Below are 23,886 nucleotides of genomic sequence, written 5' to 3'. Positions count from 1 at the left end.
TGAATTTTAATCAATCATTTTGTTGCTTGCATTATTAAATTTTTTAACAAAATTGGACTGAATCTGTCAACATTTTATAATCTATATATATAAAAGAAAGTCGTGTTAGTTACACTATTTATAACTCAAGAACGGCTGAATCGATTTGACTGAAAATTGGTGGGCAGGTACCTTAGAACCAGGAAATTCCGCGCACACGGAATCGCGGGTAAAAGCTAGTATTAAAATAATTTAAACTTTAGTGAGATGTTTTAATAAAGTCATTAGACGTTTAAACTAGTCAGTATCGACAATAAATTACAGAAAGTAAGTTTACTCGTTATTTAATATGTTGCAAATAATTAAAAATAATTACTTTATGATTTTGTGCCTCTGTTTTATTTCGATACATATATTTCTACCGCATTTCTTAAATCCAAAAATACTTATTAAAACTTACCAAGTTGTTAATTAGTATTATACGTATTAATTAACGATTACCTAAGGTAAGTTATGGCGTAGCAGCATTTTATGCAGTACCATATGAAATGTTAGTATAGTTGGAAATTTTTCTTTATTAGGATACATTAAAATACTGACGACTAATGGTGAAGTAAATATAGCTCGCATAAAACATGAGGTTTTTGTCTTTATTTTTTTTATTTGTGTTATCTTTATTTTATTTGTTTTGGGGGATGGTGTTGCTCGCGTCCGTAGGAATTACTTGAAAGATACCCTACACGTGTCCCCTGGGTTGTGCTAAACGAGCAACAAATCTCGGTGGTAGGTTCGCCGCAGGCTTCAAGGTTACCACCCATCAAGCAAAGCCTCGCCGCCAAGCGACTTCTGTCGCGTTCCGGTGTGATGTTTGGTGAAGCCTTATGGGGGTTGGGTCTGGGCAGTTGCAATGCGAATGATGACCGGGTATGATACGCTATATATTGATGGGTCGGGTGCTTGAGCTCGGAGGGTAGCGGGATCCGAAGCACGGTTCTCCGCTGGCCGACCGCAGGTAGTTGGGGGCCCAAGTAGTGGGTTAGCCACTCACGAAAGGCTGCCCCGCCAACTGTGAAAAATCCCAGAGTGGCTTCATCGTGCCGATTGGCGACCGGGTGAGAGGACCCGATGGCGATCTCTGGGGGGGTTCGGGCGTCCCCGCAGTCTCCGTGTCAAGCCCCCATCGGCACATCATATCTGGCTGTGTTATGGGGTTATTGTAGCATTGCCTCGCTCAACTTCCTTCCTCCATCCATTCACTCCCTCCTCATGGCCAAGCAAAAAAGAAAGAGTAAGAAATTACAGCGGATGCACTTCCTCTCACTTAAAGTGCACTTCACTAACATCAGAGGAGTGCACTCTAATATCAATGCGGTCCACCACCACCTCGAGACCAGTAAGCCGCACCTACTCTTTCTTACGGAAACGCAGATTCGATGTCCCACAGACGCGGCGTATCTTGACTACCCAGGTTATACTATGGAGCATAATTTTCATCCACGCGCCGGAGTTTGTGTATACGTCCGCAGTGACATCTGCCTCCAGCGTCTGCGTCATTTGGAGGACCCCACATTTTCCACAATCTGGGTTATGGTGGACACAGGCATCGAAAAGATCGTTTATGCCTGCGTCTATCGCGCACACAGTGGTGACCAGGAGACGAATCGGCTATTTCAACAACTCAGTGAGGCCGCTGATAAAGTCCAACACCGGTATCCTACAGCGCAACTTGTCTTTTTGGGGGACTTCAACGCTTGTCACCAAGACTGGCTGTTCCCATACCAGAAAACCGACCACGCTGGGAAAGAAGCGCGAAATTTTGCGTCGTCGTTCAACCTGACCCAGCTCGTAAAAGAAGCGACTAGGGTACCTGACGTAGTTGGTCACACAGCTAATTGCCTTGACCTTCTGCTGACTACCGATCCAGACAGATACGTTGTAGCGGTAACTTCACCCTTAGGAACCTCTGACCACTGTCTGGTGAAATCTGTGTCGTCTTATTCTCCCCCAGACCGTGATATACGCGGAGTTCGGCGAATATGGCAATACAAGGCAGCAGATTGGGACGAGATGCGTCATTTCTTTGCATCTTATCCTTGGCGGCAGGTTTGCTTCTCTTCTGAAGATCCGTCGGAATGCGCAGATGTCATAACCGATGTGGTGCGTCAAGCTATGGAATATTTCATACCCTATAAAGACGTCCCCATTGGTGGCAAAGCTCGGCCATGGTTCAACGCCGAATGCGCGGCAGCTGAAAAGCGCAAACATTCGGCGTATCTTGCATGGTCTGAGGCTCGACAGCGTAAATTACCGGATTTAGCTGATAGGAAGAGAGCCTTTAACCAAGCCGCCAAGTCTTACAAAAGGATTTTGCAGAAGGCTCGCCTGAGTCACATCAATCGCATTGGCGCAAAGCTCTCCAGGCAACCCTGCGGTAGTAGAGCTTTTTGGTCCCTAGCTAAAGCGGTAGAGGCGAACTTCTGTAGGCCCTCACTACCACCGCTGGTAAAACCCGATGGTACACTAGCTCACACGGCAAAAGAGAAAGCGGACCTATTTGCAACCCTCTTTGCCAATAATTCGCGGCTTGACATCGGCAATGCTCAAACACCCTCAATCCCCTGCTGCGAGACGATTATGTCGGAAATCCGCATTAGGCAGAAAGAGGTCTTAAAAGTATTGCGTAGTCTAGACGTGAACAAAGCCAGTGGACCGGATGGAATACCAGCTATTGTTCTTAAGACGTGCGCGGCCGAGTTGTCTCCAATTCTGACACGTTTGTATCGCCTCTCGTTCAAAGCTGGAAAAGTGCCTAAATCCTGGAAGCTGGCTAATGTGCAGCCCGTGCCTAAAAAAGGCAGTCGTGCCGACCCTGCAAATTATCGACCCATCTCAATCACTTCTATACTCTGTAAGATTATAGAACGTGTATTGAACTCCCGCCTCATCGCGTACCTAGAACAGAATGATCTCCTCAGCGACCGACAATACGGATTTCGCCGAAATCGGTCGACAGGAGACCTTCTAGTGTATGCCACTCACCTAATTGGCGAGGCCCTAGAAAAGAACGGGGAGGCCATTGCTGTCTCTCTCGACATCTCAAAGGCTTTTGACAGGGTTTGGCATGCCAGCCTTATAAGCAAGCTTCCAGCCTACGGTATATCCCCTGGTCTGATAGAGTGGATCAAGGACTTCCTGAGTGAGCGATCGCTCCGCGTCGTTGTCGACGGTTCTTCGTCTGACACTATGGCGACTAATGCTGGTGTTCCTCAGGGTTCCGTTCTCTCTGCAACTCTTTTTCTGCTGCATATTAACGACCTGCTCATTCCCGGTATCTTTGGGTATGCAGATGACAGCACAGTTATAGAGAGATATCTACCGGTAGGTCGGACCAGTCGAGATCAAGTACAGTCTGAACGTGAGGCCATGGTAGAGCGTACTAATCGCACACTCGAGGCAGTCTCATCTTGGGGACAGGCCAATCTTGTGCGATTCAACGCCGCCAAAACACAAGCGTGTGTATTCACCACCAAAAAGAGCGAGTTCACCCTAGCTCCCACTTTCCAGAATGTGTCCCTCGAATTCACCAACTGTCTGCAGTTACTGGGCGTCGAAATTTCGTCGAATCTTAACTTCGGACAGTTCATAGAGTCTAAGGCGAAGGTAGCTGCAAGGAAACTTGGAGTCCTTTCAAAGGTACGGCGGTACTTTACACCGGGACAGCTTTTGACCCTGTACAAAGCACAGATCCGGCCATGTGTGGAGTACTGCTGTCATATCTGGGCAGGCGCAGCAAAGTACCAACTCGCGGCACTAGATTCGGTGGAGAGGCGCGCCAAAAAGTTGTTCGGTGACCAAGACCTAAATTTAATCAGTCTTGAACACAGGCGTAGAGTGGCTAGTCTCTCGGTATTTTACAGGCTGCATTTTGGGGAGTGTGCGCAGGAATTACACGACATAATTCCACCAGCACCTTTCTACCATCGGACGTTCAGACATACGGCTGGAATCCATCCTTATGCAGTAGACGTGCCGCGCGTTCGAACGAAAAAGTTTGAATCATCGTTCCTTGTGCGTACTGCTAAGGATTGGAATAAGTTGCCGGCGTCAGTTTTTCCGTCCAAGTACGATGTGGGGGCCTTCAAGAGTAGAGTGAATAGGCATCTACAAAGCTAGCGCGTACCATCTTTAGACCACATCTTCACCTCATCGGGTGAGATCGTGGTCAAGCGCTAACTTTTTAAATATAAAAAAAAAAAAAAAAAAAAAAAAATCTTTGGTATTTAGAAAGTGCTCTTGCAAAGTAAAGTTACAGAATTTATTTATGCTGAATTAAAAATGCCATTTACATTAAACATATGTTTTTTTTATTATTACTTAAAAAAAGGATTTTTACTGAATGGCTATGAAATCTCTGCATATTTTTAAAAACTCTTTACCTTTTAGTTTTGAAACGTATCCTCTCCCAAGGCTGAAGGAAATTGAGGTCAAATTCCTTGGAATTTTTAAAGTAAATGTTTTCATCTGGTTAAATCATTAAAAGGAAAACATATAGTTTTCTCTCTCATTCTCTTTGGAAAAATATAGATAGTAATATGTTTTTCAATGACGTTTCGGCAGTGATAGATCCCCGTTTAAGTTGTAAATATGGATAGGTTGAAGTCGTAATATAATATCAGGTTATACTTTACGATAATAGAAGAAGAAGGGTTGGCGACAGACAGGCGGACGACCGTAAAAACTTTGAACGTAACGTTTTGGCTTAAACTTTAAGGTTCATAAAACCTTGTGTGCCGACCCAGCGTGAGTGGGAAAAGGCCAGGGCGATGATGATGACTTTACGATAGTAGAAACAGGAGATAATGCAGGAAATAAACAACATCCCAATTATGTAACTAAAATATTCTCATTATTTTTAATTTACTAAAGTAAGAACACATTTTTTTACAGAATGTTAATGATCTAAACAATATCTACAAAAAATTGTACACTATGTGAAAACTTACAAAATACATTTTTTTTTAATTTACATTCAACAGAAAAATCTATATTCAAGGTCAACAAGATTAAGTTAAGCTTTTTTTTTCCACCATTCGCTTACAAACTAAATTATTTACAATTAACCTTAATTAACAACGTCATGTATTGGACAGAAATGTTTGGATTTATTGTGCATTTTGAATTTCTTTTTGTTCATTACTAAATTGAGAATTTGTAAAATACAAGATAAGGGATGTATTTTTTTCGATGTGTAGTTTTTCAGACAAAATATGTTCTTCCAGATAACACAATTGTACTTAACTTAAAGAAAAAGAAAAAATGATGGTTGATTTCTACATATCGCTTTGAAGCAGTCAATTTTAATGGTTTAATACAAAAAGAAAAATACAATTAGATTAATATAGGAAACTATCAGTGTTGCATTGTTTTTATAAACAGCTTACGCAGGGTTATCACAACAATCTTAAACACTATAAGTTATTCATAGCGATTAAGTATATTAATTTTGTTCGTATTACGTATAAAATCGGCAGGGATTTTGTATCAGGACGACTTTATTGTCATGCATTCCACTTAACCTAACACGTATATGTACAAGATTTAAAAAAAAAAGTCGAAAATATGGAAAACGCAATGGAAGACAGCGTTCTCTTTGCGCTTACAATAAAACAAGTTTATATCACATCTAATGATACCTTGACATCACAATACTTAATATTAAATTGTTCCCCAATTACAAAGACCGCGTCAATAAACGACGCTAAACAAAATACAAAAAAAAAAAACACAAAAATCAGGTAAATAGGTAACGATCGAATGATTAATTAAGACGTACCGACAATATTTGCCGTTAACAATGTTTGAACAACTCGTTGGTAACTAAAGTTTTCTTGGAGTAAACAATTACGATAAACGTTTGCACGTCTCATTATTGCCACATCAAGGAATTTTACAGTGCTCAAAAGCGATACGCATTGTGCAAAATGAGTATTAAAAAAAGGTAGAGTTGACTGACACATTTTTTTTGTAATATTTGGCCTCATGCGTCAACTTTCTATTTCTTACGTAGAATTTTAGTATACAGCTAAAATAGTATTTATAACTGGCCATGATACAAATATGTTCGAGAGAAGGTTTTCAAGGTCTTAAAATACTAAACAACGTTATATCTGTAGACGTTTACTCGAAAATAGCTTTTGGTAAGCTCATTATTAATACTAAAATAGTAAATTAATATAAAAATAGAAAGGTATTTAAGATTATTACGACGGCTCGCAGTGGAATTACGAAGTAGTTAGAGATAAGAGGAAAGTTATTATTTACAGTCGAGAGATTATTTAATTGGTACCTACTTTACATTTAACAAATCAAAATCATTTCAGGTCCCTAAAATTTCTCTTAATCGTAAACACCAAAACATGCTTCACTTTCAATGCTTTACAAATCTTTGGTGCTCATCCACATTGCATTTATATCGGCACAAACAAACGAAAGTATAAGGCGTAGTTAACAAATTTAATATTACGAACACATTTTTTTCTTTATTTTAGAAGTTACGTACATAAATGATAAAACCTAATGTTGAGATTTATTTGTCGGTGAAAAGCTGCGAAACATCGAGTCAGATATGTCTTGGAACAGAGTTAAATTAACTTTTAATTTTACAATATCCTTGCTTTACATTACCAGTTTCATTTTGTATATCAGTATGATACTTATATATTATGTTAAACCGAAACATAAAAGTTGTGTCGATGTGTGAATGAACTCAGTGATTCATCAAAAGTTCCAATTCTGACTAGAAACATTGACACATTGAACACTTGGCCGTAGGTGTAAAGTCAATGCTAATAAAACCACCAAGATGTGGACAATTTTTTGATCGCTGATTTAAATTAGGAGGTAGTTCACGTAACATTCACTGTTGTACAATTTTCGCAACTTTTCTTTGACGTTCACATCTATTTTCTATCCTTAAGGAATTATTGTGTCGGTGGCTTTTATGTTAATGTATTAAGCTAATGAAATACATCTTTCAAATAAATACTATCTCGGAAGTTATTGGTCCCGGTTTATAATTTTTAAACAAATTATAACAATTTGGACCCATGCGGCAAACATGATCGATTTAAATTATTTAAAAACGTAACGACATCCGCAGTCACCTTCTTCTGCGAATGCCCCGGTATGAGTATCGCTCTGCGATTTCAGTAATCTTAAAACTAAACACTTAAAGTAATATCCTTTTAAACACATATCACAATTGAGCTCTCGCAGCGAGAGAAATATCATTGTCCGATTGCGCGCGCGTCGCCGCGTCACGAGGGCGCGCGTCATTCGTGCAAGTTCTTGCTGAGCAGCAAACTATTGTGAGGACCCGAGAGGTGTCTGATGAGCTCCGGCAGCGCTTCGAACGTCAGTTGGCAGAAACAGCAATTGAAGCGGCCCGGCGTGTTAGTTCGTCCGTCGTTCTCGCTCGAAGATATTACGTTACGGTGCACTGAGCACAAATGTTTCAACAAATGAGCCTTCTGTTTGAACATAGCGACGCAAAGCCGACAAGCGAATGGCTTCTCTCCCGTGTGAACTCGCAGGTGCGTTTTGAGATTCCAAGACATTCCGAATTGTTTACCGCAGTACTCACAACGATATTCCCGAACCGGTGCCTGTTTACTTGATCCTTGTTCATGTTCAGTTGATATGTTGTCTTCTCCGCCCATCTGTGGTTGACAGAGCCAGGGGCCCCACGAGCCAGCGCTGGGAGGGCGGTACTTCAGGGCGTCTTCATGTGCCGCGACCGGCGGAGTCGCGCTCCTCTCTGGTAAATACGGCGGAGCCGATGCACTTAGCGGGTGGAAAGTGCCCAGCCGTGCGCCGGCTACTCCGGCTGCCACACCTGGCCCTTGTGCGTATCTCAAATGTGCCATTTCTTCTAAATAGCTCGGTGGAAACGAAACGAATGGTGGATTCTGTGATGGTGAATTATGAAAACCGGGCCTTCTTTTTCGATGTGGGGTAACAACATAATTTTCAGGCGACGTTTGTACGAATGTCATAAGGTCTTGATCAGGTGGCTTAAGTTGGTCTTCTAGTTTTACCGTTCGCAAATCCAATTCGGGAGGTTCAAGATAGTGAGATTTTCTTTTTGTTCTTTCGATGCCTTTTCCTAATCGATCATTTAACAGTTGTCTTCTGTATACTGTTTCCTGTGGTGGATCCTCTTGACTGGATGATGTCGACCTTCTTCTATTGATGTTCTGAAAATTAAAGATAACTTGTTAGCTAAGCCCGGCTAAAAATTGTGTATCTGTAATGATTGTTCCATAATAAGGCTTTACTCATAAGTGAATTCATATTTACCTTTGCCGCGACCGTTTCAACATCTAAGTCCTGGGAGTCGTCGTGTTCGCTACCGGTATTCTCAGAATTTCTTGCCAATGATAGATTTACAGGATTTGAAGAACTTCTCCGCCGGCTAGACAACCGGCTACAATCCTTCCCTCTGTTCTCTCCGTCTGGATCATCTTCTTCTCTTTCATCGTTACTGCTCGTGGACATCGTCTCTTTCTTTATACTCATTGATTCTGAATCGCCTCTTTCTCTTTCTTTCTCTTTACTGTATCCCGCGCTTGGAGTCACTCTGTCGCTTTCTGAATGTGAAGATCCTGAAGGTGCATCATGTTTACTGCTTTCGTTACTGTTTATATCTGTTTTAAGACTTTTGGCCTTTAACCTTTCGCATGATCTGTTCCTTTCTTCCTGTTGTTGCCGTTCCTTAGTTGATTTCCAAACGTCTGATTTTATTTCTAGTAATTCAAACAACTCTTGCATATCATCGATTTCTCCAGACTGAAAAATGAAGACAGACGAAATTAGTTTATAAACCAATTAAAATTAAAAAAAGAAAGAAGTGTGATTAATTTTTATTTCATGTAAAATAATTTTACGCACATTTTGTTTCTACCTTGTAATACTTAATTCAAATAATGAACATAGCAATGGAGCTAACCTCAATGTACGCCTGTCCGCTGTAAAGGAACATGAGGAGGTGCCTCATGAGCGTGCTGTTGATGCCAGACATGTGAATCGTGACCGGGTTGTCGACTGATGGCGTGTCGTCAAGTATTTTTCTGTAAAATCAAAACTTGTTGATTTAGAAGCTTAATAAAATACTAAGCTCTTCAATTTTTCACATAATTATTAATGAAAGAAAAATGGAATTATAGACAAAGCAAAAAATGTGTAATTTCTGTTTGCGCTGGCCTGTCTAAGGGTTGCAGGCGTAAGTGTTTAGTGATATTACCTTATCAAAGGGCTGGCGGCAGCCATGACGATGCGGTGCGCGGCGAGGGGCACAGCGTCGTCGCACACCAGCACGAGGTCGGAGTAGCGCGCGCCGCGCCACGCCGCGCCCACCTCGTTCAGGATGCAGGCGTGGTGCTTGCCGTACGTCAGCGTAAGCAGGCCCTCGCCCATCATTCCAGCACTGAACAACAAATTGGAAACGTTAGCTATACGAAAAATTTTATGACATTTTTGTTTGTTTATGAAATTGATTCTATAAATTTTATATTTTAATTAATTTCGGCAATTTACATACATTCTTACCAATGAACCGGGTATACCTAAACCCGTAAACAGCAAACGTTGGAAGAAAATTGTCTAATTAAATTTTGTATTATTTGATTTCCATTTTAAGATGTTTGAAATTTGGCTTATTACGATCAATTTTTACATCAACACGCTACCGTTGCAGCTCTTATTAAATCGGTAATTTGTTTGTGAAAACAATAAACAAGGGCAAGTTTCTGTTTTTCGTGATCGTAACATCCAACTGTGATGAGCTCTGCGTTACGTTCGTGAGCTAACGCATTGTCTGAGGCACGATACAACCGCTAATAAACTAGTGAAATCACTTGGTATTGAGGTCCATCATAATGTTTTGCGGTTCATTAGTCTCTCATTCGATATCAGACTGAAATTCATCGATACAAAGGCAAGGTTACAGTCAGCGAACTGTTTAGTTAATTTCAATTTCATCTGACAGCTTTATTTAAATAAATTCAATCGAAGTCAATTGTAAGTTCTTAAAACAATGACTAATAAGAATCTATTTTATTAGGTTATTTCTTAATCAAATTAAAAAGGTCAAAAGGTGAGAAGAATTTAAATCGCTACGCTGTTGGAATACTAAGCGGGGACAGTAGTCCAGGTGTTGGATGTTAGAAAGCATGATGCAAGGCGACCTTGGGAACACGGCTTAACGCAACGCTAATAACGCGTTGCGCAGAGTCAAGAGATCGTTTAAATGACGATTAGCGGCTTCTCGTGTCGTGCCAGTGTTTAGTAACTCTGAGGTCGGCTGCGGCGGAATAACGCTCATTGTTGTCGGCAAACGACGCTATTGTTGCACTATTTTACTCAAAAGTCATATTTAATTGCGAAGGTTAGCTGCCGATGAATGCATAGATAAAGTGTATTCGGCGCAGAAAAGAGCTATGATCTCAATCGCGACCTCTGTCGGCATTTCGCAACGCTCTTCGGTTCTCAATGATTTTTGAATTTTAAAAGGATTCATCTGCAATACATATTGATGTGGTAAAGTTTGAATGTAAATAGTGACTTTTTGTAATTGTTATTCTAATATTAAAATTATAATTAATTAACAGATAAAATTAATACAACATTTGGTTTGGTAGAATTATTAAAAAGCGTGTGACAACTTTTGAAACTTTACCGATTTTAGGTGATCATTATCCAGTTTTACCTAAATTCTTTTATAAGAAAGCCAATAACCTTAAACTCAAAGAACAACAACAAGATTACAAATAATAATTTATGAATTTAAATACAAAAAATGGTATAATGGCGGGTAACCTTACTATTGCTGCTACTGCGCATAAAAAATAGTGGTAAATACCGCATTACAAAGATTACAAAAAGCAAACTTAAAATAAATTCTTCTGCATACGCAAGTCGAGTAAAACAAGATATGCGTGTATTCAATTTGCGTTTCATTAAGGCTCTACCGATGCCGGATCGATTAAGTTGTAATAAACTCTAATTGAAGGCCAAGTTTCACTTGTTTTCGATATTAGTAGACATTACATGTACGTATTTATCTTATCTTGTATTCAATGAGCATATGTTTAAAATAAAATTCACATGTTTATAAATTTTAATCTTATTTGGTCCACCAAAATTTATTCATTCAAAATAACCTAAAGTGTATTCTGCCTGTACTATATTTTATCGACTGACTTAATTCAAAACCGAATAAATATAATATCCAAATACTGATATTCAGTTGTACAATTTTTAATTCCAGAAATTCCATCGACAAATTTTAAGCATTTTAGCTTCGAGTAGGTACACTCGAGGTAAATAGCAATAGCATAATGGCATATATTGTGCGGGAGGCGCAGGCGGCGCGGGCGCAGATTGCGTGACGGTCTCTCCCGCCATTGTTCATGTGAATCCACATGTGACTGCAACTCACTTTTATAACATGTTGCTATGCTCCGGGGTTGCTCTTAGCAGCGGTTCGCAATTTCTCAACCTTTGCTTGGCTTCAAAACCCTTTTTTTCGACTCTAATTTATAATTATACTAATTGCCCGCGACTCCGTCCACAGGGAATTGAAAATACATTTAACTAGTATCCTAAATGTTCTTCCAGACTATATTCTACATCTATGCCTAATTTTATTGAGATTCATTGAGCCGTTCTGCAGTGACCTTCTAACAAACATCCATCTATCCATCCATACATCCAAACATTCGCATTTATTATATTGGTAAGAAAATAATTTCTACATTACAGATAGCGCCATCTATCTGAATTTTATGTCATGTGTTTGAAAATGTTTTAAAAAGTACGAATGTCCAGTATCTGTTTAGAAAACAATAAACTAGAAAAAATAACAATTAAGTCGAATTAATTTACTACTCAAAAAACAACTTTACAATGCGTTAAAAACATTGCATAGTGGAACATTGTTTAAATATTGGGCCATCTGTTGGATATATAAAATTTCTTGTCCACCTACTATAGTTAATCAATAATTCTACTAGATGGCGCTATTATGTTATACTTATCATCACAGATGGCGCACAATGTAATTACACAGAAATTATTTAAATTAGATACGATCCAATCTTCAAAATACTTTTTCAATACTGTTCGTTAACTCTTTGTAACAATTTTCATTGTAAAAAACAGCCTTCGCGCAAGTAACATGTAATGTAGTGACTTTCACTGAAACTTTTCAGTAAACATGATTCCGGAAACATTTATTAAAAACACAATCTCTTACATCGCCTTTTACTCATTTGGTTACGAAGGTTGCACAATTGATATTAAATGATATTTATAAATTATAATACGAGTAAAACTAAACGATAGTTAACTAAATAGTTAGCACAATGAATTGATTAATATTGTCAAAATCTATATATATAAAAGATAGTCGTGTTAGTTACACTATTTATAACTCAAGAACGGCTGAATCGATTTGACTGAAAATTGGTGGGCAGGTAGCTTAGAACCAGGAAACGGACATAGGATATTTTTTACCCCGTTTTCTATTTTTTTATTCCGCGCGGACGGAGTCGCGGGTAAAAGCTAGTAACTTATAATTTAATTTGTATTTTATAAAGTTATTTTTAGGTATGTAATAAAAAAAAACCTAGCGCAAAGCGTGTTTGTAATAAAAATTGTTACAGAATATATTCTTACTTAATGTAATAAAAAAAACTTTGATTCTTTATAAACCTTGGATACAAATAATTAAACATAGAAAGTACTTTCAATGAACATTACCACAGCTCGTTAAAGCTAAGCAAATAATATTCAAAACGATCAGGAAGTGTTCCAGCTAGATGTTAATGTAAACAAGAAGCAATAAAAATATCTCAATTACTGATCAAGAATCAAGTGTACACTCAAGGTTATATCATAAAAGAAATACGCCCGCCGCGTTACATAATTCAACCCACACTAATTAACCGCGTACCGCGTACCGACCTAGAATGGTCATGTTGAGTTATGGGCCGTATACTAGAACCATAAGGGAGTCTAGATTGTTACCATTAATGGGTTTTATGACAGCGTGTCATTGTAAATGGAGGAATAGAGAGGACAGCGGCGCCGTCGATGGCCCACGGTAATTATTGCAAACAGTATCACGATAGCTCTGTAGGTAAATAATCTTTATTCTTTAAACAAAAGATGAAAAGCAAATAATTCTTGTAAAAGTTGCCACGCCATATTGGTTCCATAAGAAAACAATTAATCCCGATTTTTGACTTAATTTATTACTAAAATCTTACTAATCTTACTAATATTTTAATGCGAAAGTTTCGATGGATGGATGAATGGATAAATGGATGGATGGATGAATGTTTGTTTGAATGTATCTCTTGAACGGCTCAACAGATCTCGCTGAAATTTGGCACAGATGTAAAACATAGTCTGGAAAAACACATAGGCTATTTTATTAGGCATTTTTTTTATTCCGCGCGGACGGAATCGCAGGCGATTGCTAGTAGTTTATAATTACGTAGTTACTCATCATTATCTCCATGACATAATCCCACTCATGTGTTTTGGTTTATACATTTCGTTAATAATGTTACAAAGATTACAATAAAATGCGAAATTAAACACATTAGCTCAACACGCCAGATTAATGATATGAACAGTACCGGAAACTAAGTCTAATGGCGGACTGTTTGACGCCAATTTAAACCGAGTTTGCGAAACGTTTCACGATACCTAGTGATGTTGCAAGCTATGAAGTTGTAAGACACCGCCACCGTTGGACTACTGGAGCGTAGGATTGGGAAAAAAGTTTCAACTTTCCCCGTCTCTTGCTAAATAATTGAAAGTTACGAAAATTTGAAATATAAGTCGACAATTCATATTTACAGCAGATAGATTTATTTTATTATAATTTATTAGCGAACATAGTTTAGATATGTTATATAGTTTCACGGCGTTTATTCAAATAAAAGTTATGTTTGTATGTGTGTATGACGTATGTTGTATGTACTACTGCTCAATAAATGCTGAAGATCGAAAGCCGAGAAACAAAGTGTTAATTGTTTTAAGTTTTATATTTAATATTATCGAATGTATTATATAGTCCGCTTCTTGCTAGTCACAAAAAATGAGGGTTTTTCTGGACTACGAAACGGGTTTTTTATTTATAAAAATGAAAAAAGAGTTTAAGCATGCGGATATACTTTAAATTGTGCTCTGTACATAAGAAAATTTTATATTTTATTGTTATAAAACTTGCTTGTATGATCAGGTAAGTTTTTTACAATTGGATAAAGTTATCAAGACATTAATTTCATAGATTTGATGTACAGTCTTTAACTATGTATAAATTATAATCGTTATGTAAATTTCTGAAGATAATATGTTAGGTGTATATAAGAAGCTTTTTAATTTGTTAAATTGGCATTTTCAAATTCATTACCATCTATACAATTAATAAAATTGATCTGTGTTTACGATGTATCTCACTTACTCCTTAAGTAAAACTACTTTTTAACTGTCTATCCGCAAAAACATAAATTTACTAAAATGAAACATTATAAAAACCTCAAAATATTAGTAAATCAGTATCATAATACAGTTAAATACTATTAAATAGGCAATAGTTTATTTAAGTTTCCTATTAAAAATGAATCGTAATTAAATTGCATGTGACCTAAATTATGAAGTCATAATAGTTCGTAAACACGTGTCGTTACATGAGAGGCCGCCCGTGATGTGGAATGCATATTTCACAGATGACAAAATCGAATTAAGTCAAAGTGACGTGAACATTTAGTCAAGTATTCGCCTCGGCCTGGCCGTGGTAGTAATAAATCACAGAGCTAAGAATGCATAAAACAATTAGCCGAGTAGAACTGCAGCATGCTTCGATGCGTACAATGGCGTACGATCCCACAGCCCTGTAGGACGCGTCAACAGACACACCGACAGTTTCACGCTCTACTTATAGTACATAACTGATCGATTCTATTAAAATGTCCAATATCATTCCGCCGCTCATTACACGCTCGTCGAAATTCGCGACAGTCTCGATAGCATATTTCATGCATGTCATAACAGCGTAATATCAACTGAACTAACCAGACTAGCGAGCGAATCTCAGATGTTGATTTTTAACAATAAGGAAGAGTTTCGAGATATGAAAACGAAATAACAATTCCGGTATGTACACGGCCTCAATGACGTTTGAAGAAAAGGTACTTAGCAACGGGCCAGACCCCTTTACGAGCTTCTAACAGGCGGGCTTGACAGAAAACGATAGTGATGTAAGTCGATAGTCGTCAAACAGGAAATCGCGGGGCGCGCGTGGCGAGCGATATGCGGCGCGCTTTGTACCGCGGCCTTCGGACGAAATGTTTGCGGCGGTGGCGGCGCTCGCGTTGCGTATCGCACTCGCGCACTCGCGGCATCGGCATCACACACAAGCGTTATGTAAGCCAGCTCCACAACAAACGCCAGCTCATTCATAAGCCCATTCTGGCGCGATGCATCACCAGTGGGCAGCGAGCTATAGCATTCTGTTTTTACACCTCGCCACGATTTGCCAGCTATCTTGTTTACTACACGCGTGTGTGGGAAACGATAAACGACCGATAATTTCTTTACGTAGTAAAACAAGGAACTGTCTAAAATTTGTTATGTTAATCAATGTCGACTGAGATCATTGTCATTATGATAATTTTGTTTTTACGCGTCGTCGTTGAGTTTTCTCGCTTTACGGTATTATTACATTCATTCGTATCTATTGCTCAATTACCATATTTAAAACAAATTCGATGACTAATCGTGGATTTCTGAGACCAAAATCCCCGTTTAAAATATAATATTACCATCTCTGTTTTTTACAAAGATAAGGACAGGGATGACGATATGTTTTATACAGAGATTTTGTACTCAGAAACCAACTGTTACTCAGTTCGCTCTCGTATATCAATACTTATTATGTAAATCACACCATTAACAATTTATTAACATAATGTATTTGTATGTATTAAATGCGACAAATTGTAAAATGGAACTTTTCAATTTTTGATTATGTTCGTAAGAGACTTAAAAAATATTCGAATTTTAATGTACGTAAATGGTATTGTTTTTGCAAGTTGTGCCACATGAAGGGCAAACTCGACAATTCAAAATACCTACTTTTACCCGAATCGGTGTCAATTTGTCTTATTGAATTCATGTTTGTGAACATGAAACTGTAAGATTGGTGATTGAAAACTAATTGCTTTCTATGTGCATACGTTCAAGTGGACACCTCTTGTACTCTAAAGCAAATAAACCAATGTTCCACCTATCATGAGTAATAATTGAAAAATGTACCTTCGCGAGGCGTAGCTACAATTTGTTGATACTTTCCTAGACGTGGGAATCTTCTGACGATGAGCGTATATCTTTGGCGACTGACAAATGTATTTATTTATACATATAACCATTGCGTGAGAGAGTTGGGCCGAAAGCGCGAATGAATTTTACCTTCGATGATGCTAAAATAGTTACTCTCGCCTTGCGTTTGATTGACTATTGATCCCTTGTGCCAGATACTTGCTAATGGACGTAGTAAACAAATTTACGAGGAGTTTTTGAGTGGTAAATATAAAAGAGTTTTTAGGTATTTGTATACTAAGTACAGTTAGGTTCATTGTCTCTATATTATTTCACCGTCGCTAACTAATTCGAACCTGGATAAACGAGAAACCTATTTAAGTTAAAGACATCGCGATCCCTTGGACTTAAATATTTTAAAGTCTAAGATCTTTTGATTTCAATATAAATAGATATTTTCCGTAAAGTCAATAGATAAAAACTTTGTAAACTGTTATTATTTAAAATAAAGTCATTGAAGATATCATGGGAACCAATATGTATCAGATAAAAACTTTAGATTTTTCATTTTAATTGGTTGGGGAACAAGGAACGTGTAATGTTTTAAGTCGTTCACATACTTAAACTTTCCGAAATTAATGCGCGGGTTACATATATGATACTTGAAAAATAAACAAAATTATTGTATTGTAAGATATTTGATGCAAAAGTATTTTAAAAGAATTAAACTAACAGCCAAATAATGAATTTAACTCTACTTCATAATAATCCTCGCTGTAGTATAAACTCAAACCGAACGTAAGTACACAAAAATGTCAGACGTTCCGCAATGACGAATGGAAAGAGACTGCCTCGAGCAGCAGCGCACGCTTCCTTATAAAACCTTTTTTTTGTGTGGCTACCCTCAACAGTCCTAACACGGCTTCTCCTGACATGAGACCGTCCTCGGGCTCGTTCTTCCAGCATCTTCAACACTGCAATTCGTCTGTAACAATGGCATAGAGTCTTTCGATACCAGCTCGTTGGCAGGCGCGATGCGGGCGCGTTGCTCGTCGTCAGGCGCTGCACTGGCGCGCTGCTCGGAAACAGGTGCTGCATTGGCGCGCTGCTCGCGACAGGTGCTGCACTCGCGCTGCTTGGCGACAGGTGCTGCACTGGCGCGCTGCTCGCGACAGGTGCTGCACGCGACAGGTGCTGCACTGGCGCGCTGTTCGTCGACAGGCGCTGCACTGGCGCGCTGCTCGCGACAGTCGCTGCACTGGCGCGCTGCTCGCGACAGGCGCTGCACTGGCGCGCTGCTCGCGACAGGTGTTGCACTGGCGCGCTGCTCGCGACAGGTGCTGCACTGGCGCGCTACTCGTCGCCAGGCGCGGCTGTGGCGCGCTGATCGTAGACAGGCACCGCTCAGGCGCGCTGATTGTAGACAGGCACCGCTCAGGCGCGCTGATTGCAGGAAAGCGCGGCTGTGGCGCGCTGATTGCAGGAAAGCGCGGCTGTGGCGCGCTGCTTGTAGGCAGGCGCGGCTGTGGCGCGCTGCTTGTAGACAGGCGCTCTGCATGTAGACACGCGCAGCTGCGGCGTGGTGCACAACACAGCTACATAGTAGGACACAAGACCCGACCAAATCTGCATCTATATCAATAATGGTGTCCTCGGTTATTTGATCATAACTCTTTATGGTTTCAAAACATTCGTCACATGACCACGCGAGCCATGACATCAGTGGCAGCCCGCAGTATGCCAGATACTGAACGTCCCGCAGTCCGTTCAATGCCTTAATTCACAAGATCATGTAGGGCAAGCGTCCCGCAGTCCGTTGCCGATAGGAGCGTCCCGCAGTCCGTCCTCTACATGATATTAATGGCAGCCCGCAGTATGTCAGATGCTGAACGTCCCGCAGTCCGTTCAATACTTTACTTCATAAGACCATGTAGGGCAAGCGTCCCGCAGTCCGTTGCCGATAGGAGCGTCCCGCAGTCCGTCCTCTACATGATATTAATGGCAACCCGCAGTTTGTCAGCCCAGAAGATACCCTAGAGGCATCTCCTGATACAGAGCGTCTCACATTATCCCGCAGTCTACGCAACGCAGAGCATCTCGACAATACATGGACATAGCAAACTGAACTAATAAAGGGCATCAATGACTATTACGACATAATGACATACGTCTGACTCAGGTAATGGCTTAACATGCTCAGCGCAACCGACTAGCCTTACAAGTTCACTTAAAAATGAAAAAATCATGTTGGCATGTAACGTGTTAAATCTTGCCACGACTCGGCTTTACCTGACCCTCACTAATAAACTGATCGAGGTATTCAATTTCAGTCTTTAGTTAAGAACACATCTTTAAATTAATTGAAAAGTCTATTGTTGATTTATTTGGCATCAAAACTTGAAATATAAAAACATTGGTTCGATCTTACCGCAGTACAAATTGAATAGATCGCGTCCACAATCCTGTCTGCTGTGAAATACACAGACAGCGCGTGAGCCTCACTGCCCACATATTCCCATGCAGAATAAACGGCTTGGTTCACGCTACCCATGTTTCGCGAACACTGGTACGATTCTGATTTCGACTCAACTTACTGCGACTACAACGATTATCACGGTAACGATCTGACATTTTTTTCTTTGCATTTATTTTCACGAAAATGCAAACACAAACACAGAGTGAGCAAAGTGGATAGAATCACGTGGATCCTATCCCACTTCTGATGTAAGATATTTGATGCAAAAGTATTTTAAAAGAATTAAACTAACAGCCAAATAATGAATTTAACTCTACTTCATAATAATCCTCGCTGTAGTATAAACTCAAACCGAACGTAAGTACACAAAAATGTCAGACGTTCCGCAATGACGAATGGAAAGAGACTGCCTCGAGCAGCAGCGCACGCTTCCTTATAAAACCTTTTTTTTGTGTGGCTACCCTCAACAGTCCTAACAGTATACTAATGTGTTTACAACCTAAGACTATAACTTGGATATCCAAGGTGATAACAATGGATGTACGTCCTAATGAAATACCTTCACACATTTGCCTGTTACTGGTGTTAAATCTAAATACAATGTAAATATGTGATCAATTATTGAATTCCATTTGTGTCGCGTCCAGCCAGCCGGCCGTGACGTCGGCGTATGTAGACGTATTGCTTTACTAAAGTGGATTATTATTAACTTTTATATGGTGAGATGGATTAACATAAACTTATGATTTATACAAATAGGTATCCTTTTTTTTAATTACTTTTACTTAATTTACTTATTTTTAATTAAATTGTTGACTTGTTATTGTAATTGTTCTTTTGTTTTTGGACTTCTCAGCCGTGATTCTATTGAGATTACATTGTTTTTGTAAAAAGCAGAGACAGCAGTATGAGTAGGTACTCTTTGTAGTTTTAAATACGGACACATAACTATGAAATATATAAATATTAATCTTAAGAGCCAAAACAGAACATATGCGTAAAATAATAGTACACAGTCAATTTTTTTTAAACAAACCATATTTTATTTATTGTTATTACAATGATATTTAAAAGCACTTCTACACTATTCCATAGTTCTACAAATTATACTTGTTATTTTTTTAATAGGTTTAAACTTTACCTGGACTATCATATAACTAAAAAGAATATTTTACACGTGTTCGTCTCAGAGATCATTTGTCGTCAAACTTATAGTGTATTTTTTTCCTTCCCTCATTTGTTTTCTGTTCAAGCAACAAAATGTACTTCTCCGGTTTACGTCATGTCGTCTTTTATATTTATGACGCGTGTTTTCACTATGAACATGACAATGTAGAGTAAGTTAAATATCAAAGATAGACATGCCTTTATGCGATTGTTATGGGAATTTAATTGTAACATAGGAACGACAACTTCATTTTTTTCCATAAACTTGTATAAATTTATTACGCACTTCAATAATAGTCTTGGTAGTACTGAGAGGTATTACCAGTTTTCTTGTTAGGTACAAAGTACGTCTCTGCGAAAACCAATTTTACTTTAGACTTAGGTTTTGTATGACGTAGTGTTAGTAAGATATTCACTATATTTATTTGGATTTAGTTTAATTTATTCGTAATTGAGGTAATTAACTCACCAAGTCTATTGTGAGTGACCACTATTATTATTTTTTTTAGTCGATATTAATCTTTTTCTAATACCTACAAAATTTTATGTACCTAAGATTTTTCGGTTAGTATATTTAAATACTTTGTAGCCGACATTTCGCGAGAAATGTGTCTGTAAAAGATTATTTATAAATAACGTGTCTAAGAAAATGTCGAATTTGATTGTCTGTTGCCAGTGATTTGAATATTTGTTGTATAATTACGTCAAATTATGATGAATTAAATCATCTACATACGGCCGGTTCCCACGGCGCGAAATCGGTTGACCTTGATGCTACGCTGCATGAACGACCACTGTTAATTTTGCGAGACACTCGAAGTATAAAACGGCAATAGAACGCTGATGATAGAAAAATATGAATATAATAATAACAGTCGATCGGATCGACTCTTCCGTTTATTTAATGGTTGTCTACGAATGGTCCGAGGTGAACCAGACTCGAGGCGAGGTCTGTTTTGAAATAGGATGGCTCTTGACCTTCGGGATGAAAGTCAACAGAGTTGCGCAACGCACCGGTGTGATCGGCGTTCCACTCTATGCTAATAGCCGCTGCGAGACACATATCGCTACCTGATCATGACCCACATTACACGTTCAAGGATTTCACATATTTGGAAGGCAGTGATTTCAAAACTGCTAGAATTTTTGGGTGTGTGTTTGTTAGCGAGGCTACGTCAAGGCAATGCGCAGTAGAATTGTTACATTCCTAAAAATAATATCAGAAAAACACCATAATCGCGGTATTTATTATTTTTCCCTCAATTCCTTGACGTAGAAAATTCTCGACAGCATATCTAGTGAAAACGTCAATTATGACTCAGTTATTTGTCTGATTTATCCGCATTCCGTTCCGCGAACTCTTTCTCCATAGAAGTATCATGTAGATTACTACAACGGTATTAAATAGAATGGAGCGTTATGAACATACGCAGGCAACTGTGCGCGTCAAATTTATTAGATTAGATTTTTCACCACTCCTTTCTACTGTCTTGTGCGCACACACACACACACAAACGAGCTCAACGCACGTGCGGCAACGTGGTGTGCGTGCGCTGCATGTGTGTGCTGCACACAGGCTCACGTGCGCGTGCTCGTCGCTGTGGGCGTGCGGCGTGCGGCGTGCGGCGTGCGTAGATCCGCGGTGCTGCAGTGGTGGGGGCTAGGGCCGGCGAGCGGCCGCAGTTTTGTAAGAGCGTTTTATTTCAAGGTCACTCGAGCAGTTTTTAGAAAGTTACCTCATACATGAACAAGTTTTAGGTAAAAATTAATAAGATTTTAATATTTTTAGATAACTCTTATGTCGATTGTGTGATTTCACCTCACTTCATAATTGCTGGGAACCATAATTTCAACTAGTCCTAAAAAGTCGCCGAGATTTATTGGTTATTAAATTAATATGAACCAATTTAAATTGATATCAAAATTATTTCTCACATATTAATTGGATTACTGTCCACAGATAACGAATATAGCTCTATGTATTAATTTAATATATTTATGTCAAGCTGATAAAAGTTTTTGTGTTGCGTTTTATCTACACTTTGCGACAAAACTGAAGCGTCAATACTTAACCGACCGGTGGCAATTGGAGAAAATAACAATTAATTATACATTAAATAACAATCGACAATTCATTAAACATCAATATAGATACGCAAATAGTGCCGCTGGCCTCAGTTTGTCATAAAAAGTAATGGAAAATAATTTATGTTGCCAGTAATAAAAATGATTCATTGCACATTTGTCACGAAGCCCATCGCAGGCCGCATTACATCGCCTTACGAACCAATAAAAGGAGTCTCAAGAATCATCTTCGCATTTCACATTTCATCAGCGCTCGTTTCCATATACGTCGCGGTGATCTTCTCTCCGGCGGCGTCGGAACTCCGAATGATGAAATGTACTCAGTTGCCATTTCGTCGGTTGCACAACGTTCACGCTAAATTTTGTTGACAGAGAAAGTATACGAAAGGCTTTACGTAACAAAACCACGTAACTGTTGTAGCGACTCGGTTTTGATTTCCTTGCTTTTACGTCCATCGTTGTTACGTGATATTTTTTCGGGCTAATTTTAGCTCGTTAAGACATCTCACGCTGGTGTTCGCTGTTTTGCAATTTCTTCAATTAGAGATTTTTTTTACTTATTTCCTACTTACTTCTTTCTACGTTTGTAGTTAGTTTAAAAGAACATTATGTTTTCAACTTGTATTACTTGGCCAATATAAACACACTATGTTTGTGATATTTATTCCAAAGAAAATACGAGTAATGTAATGGAAAACTTTATGATAAATAACAACGTAACGTATAACGACAACATGTAAATCAATAAACATACGAAGGATAAAACATTTTTACGCCACTACGTGACTTCTGAGAAATATTTTATTTGAATCGCAATTTTCAGTTGATATTTTCTCTAGAGCAGTGGTATTTATCATTGAGGTGGACCATATGGAGGATAAATAGTTGAAAATCGTGACCGTCATATATAATGTCGGTGGCTTAACTCGGACTGGTTGTGAGAAACCATGTTCAAAAGAAGTACGTTAGTGAAACGAGTTCTTATGACGCAAAAATCGCTATCTAAGTAAAGATTAAGCAAAGCGAGATTCCTCCAGCGGGTTGCAACCGGTCACAATACAATCTCTGTCCCAATTTCCGAGTTATCAGCCAAGTCAAATATTCAAATAAAACTTGTGAACGGGTGCGGGAGATAAGTGAGCCTGATTTACTCCTTCGTTGACTGATGGCTTCTTTTAAAATTTCGAGCTCAAGCTGCATTTGTTTTACGTACACTTTCATTGATCTTGTTGTAAGTTTTTGTCATTCATTAAGATGTGAAACAGTGTTCGTGATAAAGTGATTATATGCTTTGTTTTCTTGTGAATATTTATCCGGTTTAGTATAAGGTTTCTCGTAATATTTGTGATAGCAGTTTTTTTTTATTTAAGTGATAATTTGGTGGGTCAAAATTTGAGAGGTTTATCACAATAATGAAGCAAAGTTAATCTTTTTAAAACTGTAAGAACAAAATTTATCAAGTAAAAGCACGAACAGCGATTGTTCTTATTTCCCTTAATGAAATGTTTGTGTAAATATTGCTCAAGTGAGAGAGATGTGCTGTAATTGCACGATGGTTATCTTCTTTCACAACGGTAGCGGCAAACAAGCGCCAACCGCCAAGGCTACTCGCGACGGCGCTTTCCACTATTTTACGCTTTTTAACAAACCAATATTCAAAAAAGTTTTTGGAAAGTCTTTAAGTAAAACTGTGGCAACACTACAAATTGTTTACAACGTATGGTAAAAAATACTCGTTTGATCTTGTGCAATTTATCATTTATTAAAGTTGTAAGAGAAAAAAAATATTT

At 38.7% G+C, this 23,886-nt stretch overlaps 1 protein-coding gene across 2 annotated transcripts in view; it reads right to left on the bottom strand.

Moving 5' to 3' along the window:
- Nucleotides 1–6,033: 6,033 nt before the first annotated feature.
- The window catches only part of LOC106716928 (transcription factor Ken), a 33,749-nt gene continuing 15,896 nt past the window's right edge, over nucleotides 6,034–23,886 (bottom strand). For both annotated transcript variants that reach the window (XM_045680645.1, XM_014510598.2), the window contains exons 2-5: nucleotides 9,281–9,463; nucleotides 8,987–9,107; nucleotides 8,338–8,826; nucleotides 6,034–8,234 (exon numbers count right to left, since the gene is read on the bottom strand). In XM_045680645.1, the coding sequence (XP_045536601.1) occupies nucleotides 7,311–8,234; nucleotides 8,338–8,826; nucleotides 8,987–9,107; nucleotides 9,281–9,456 (1,710 nt within the window). In that variant the 5' untranslated portion in view covers nucleotides 9,457–9,463 and the 3' untranslated portion in view covers nucleotides 6,034–7,310. The remainder of the gene's footprint in view (nucleotides 8,235–8,337; nucleotides 8,827–8,986; nucleotides 9,108–9,280; nucleotides 9,464–23,886) is intronic.

Source organism: Papilio machaon, chromosome 2 (assembly GCF_912999745.1).
Source record: "Papilio machaon chromosome 2, ilPapMach1.1, whole genome shotgun sequence".
In the NCBI taxonomy this organism is placed as follows: domain Eukaryota; kingdom Metazoa; phylum Arthropoda; class Insecta; order Lepidoptera; family Papilionidae; genus Papilio; species Papilio machaon.
The sequence above is the reverse complement of the archived record's forward strand: the minus strand, read 5'-3'. Positions and strand labels throughout refer to the sequence as shown.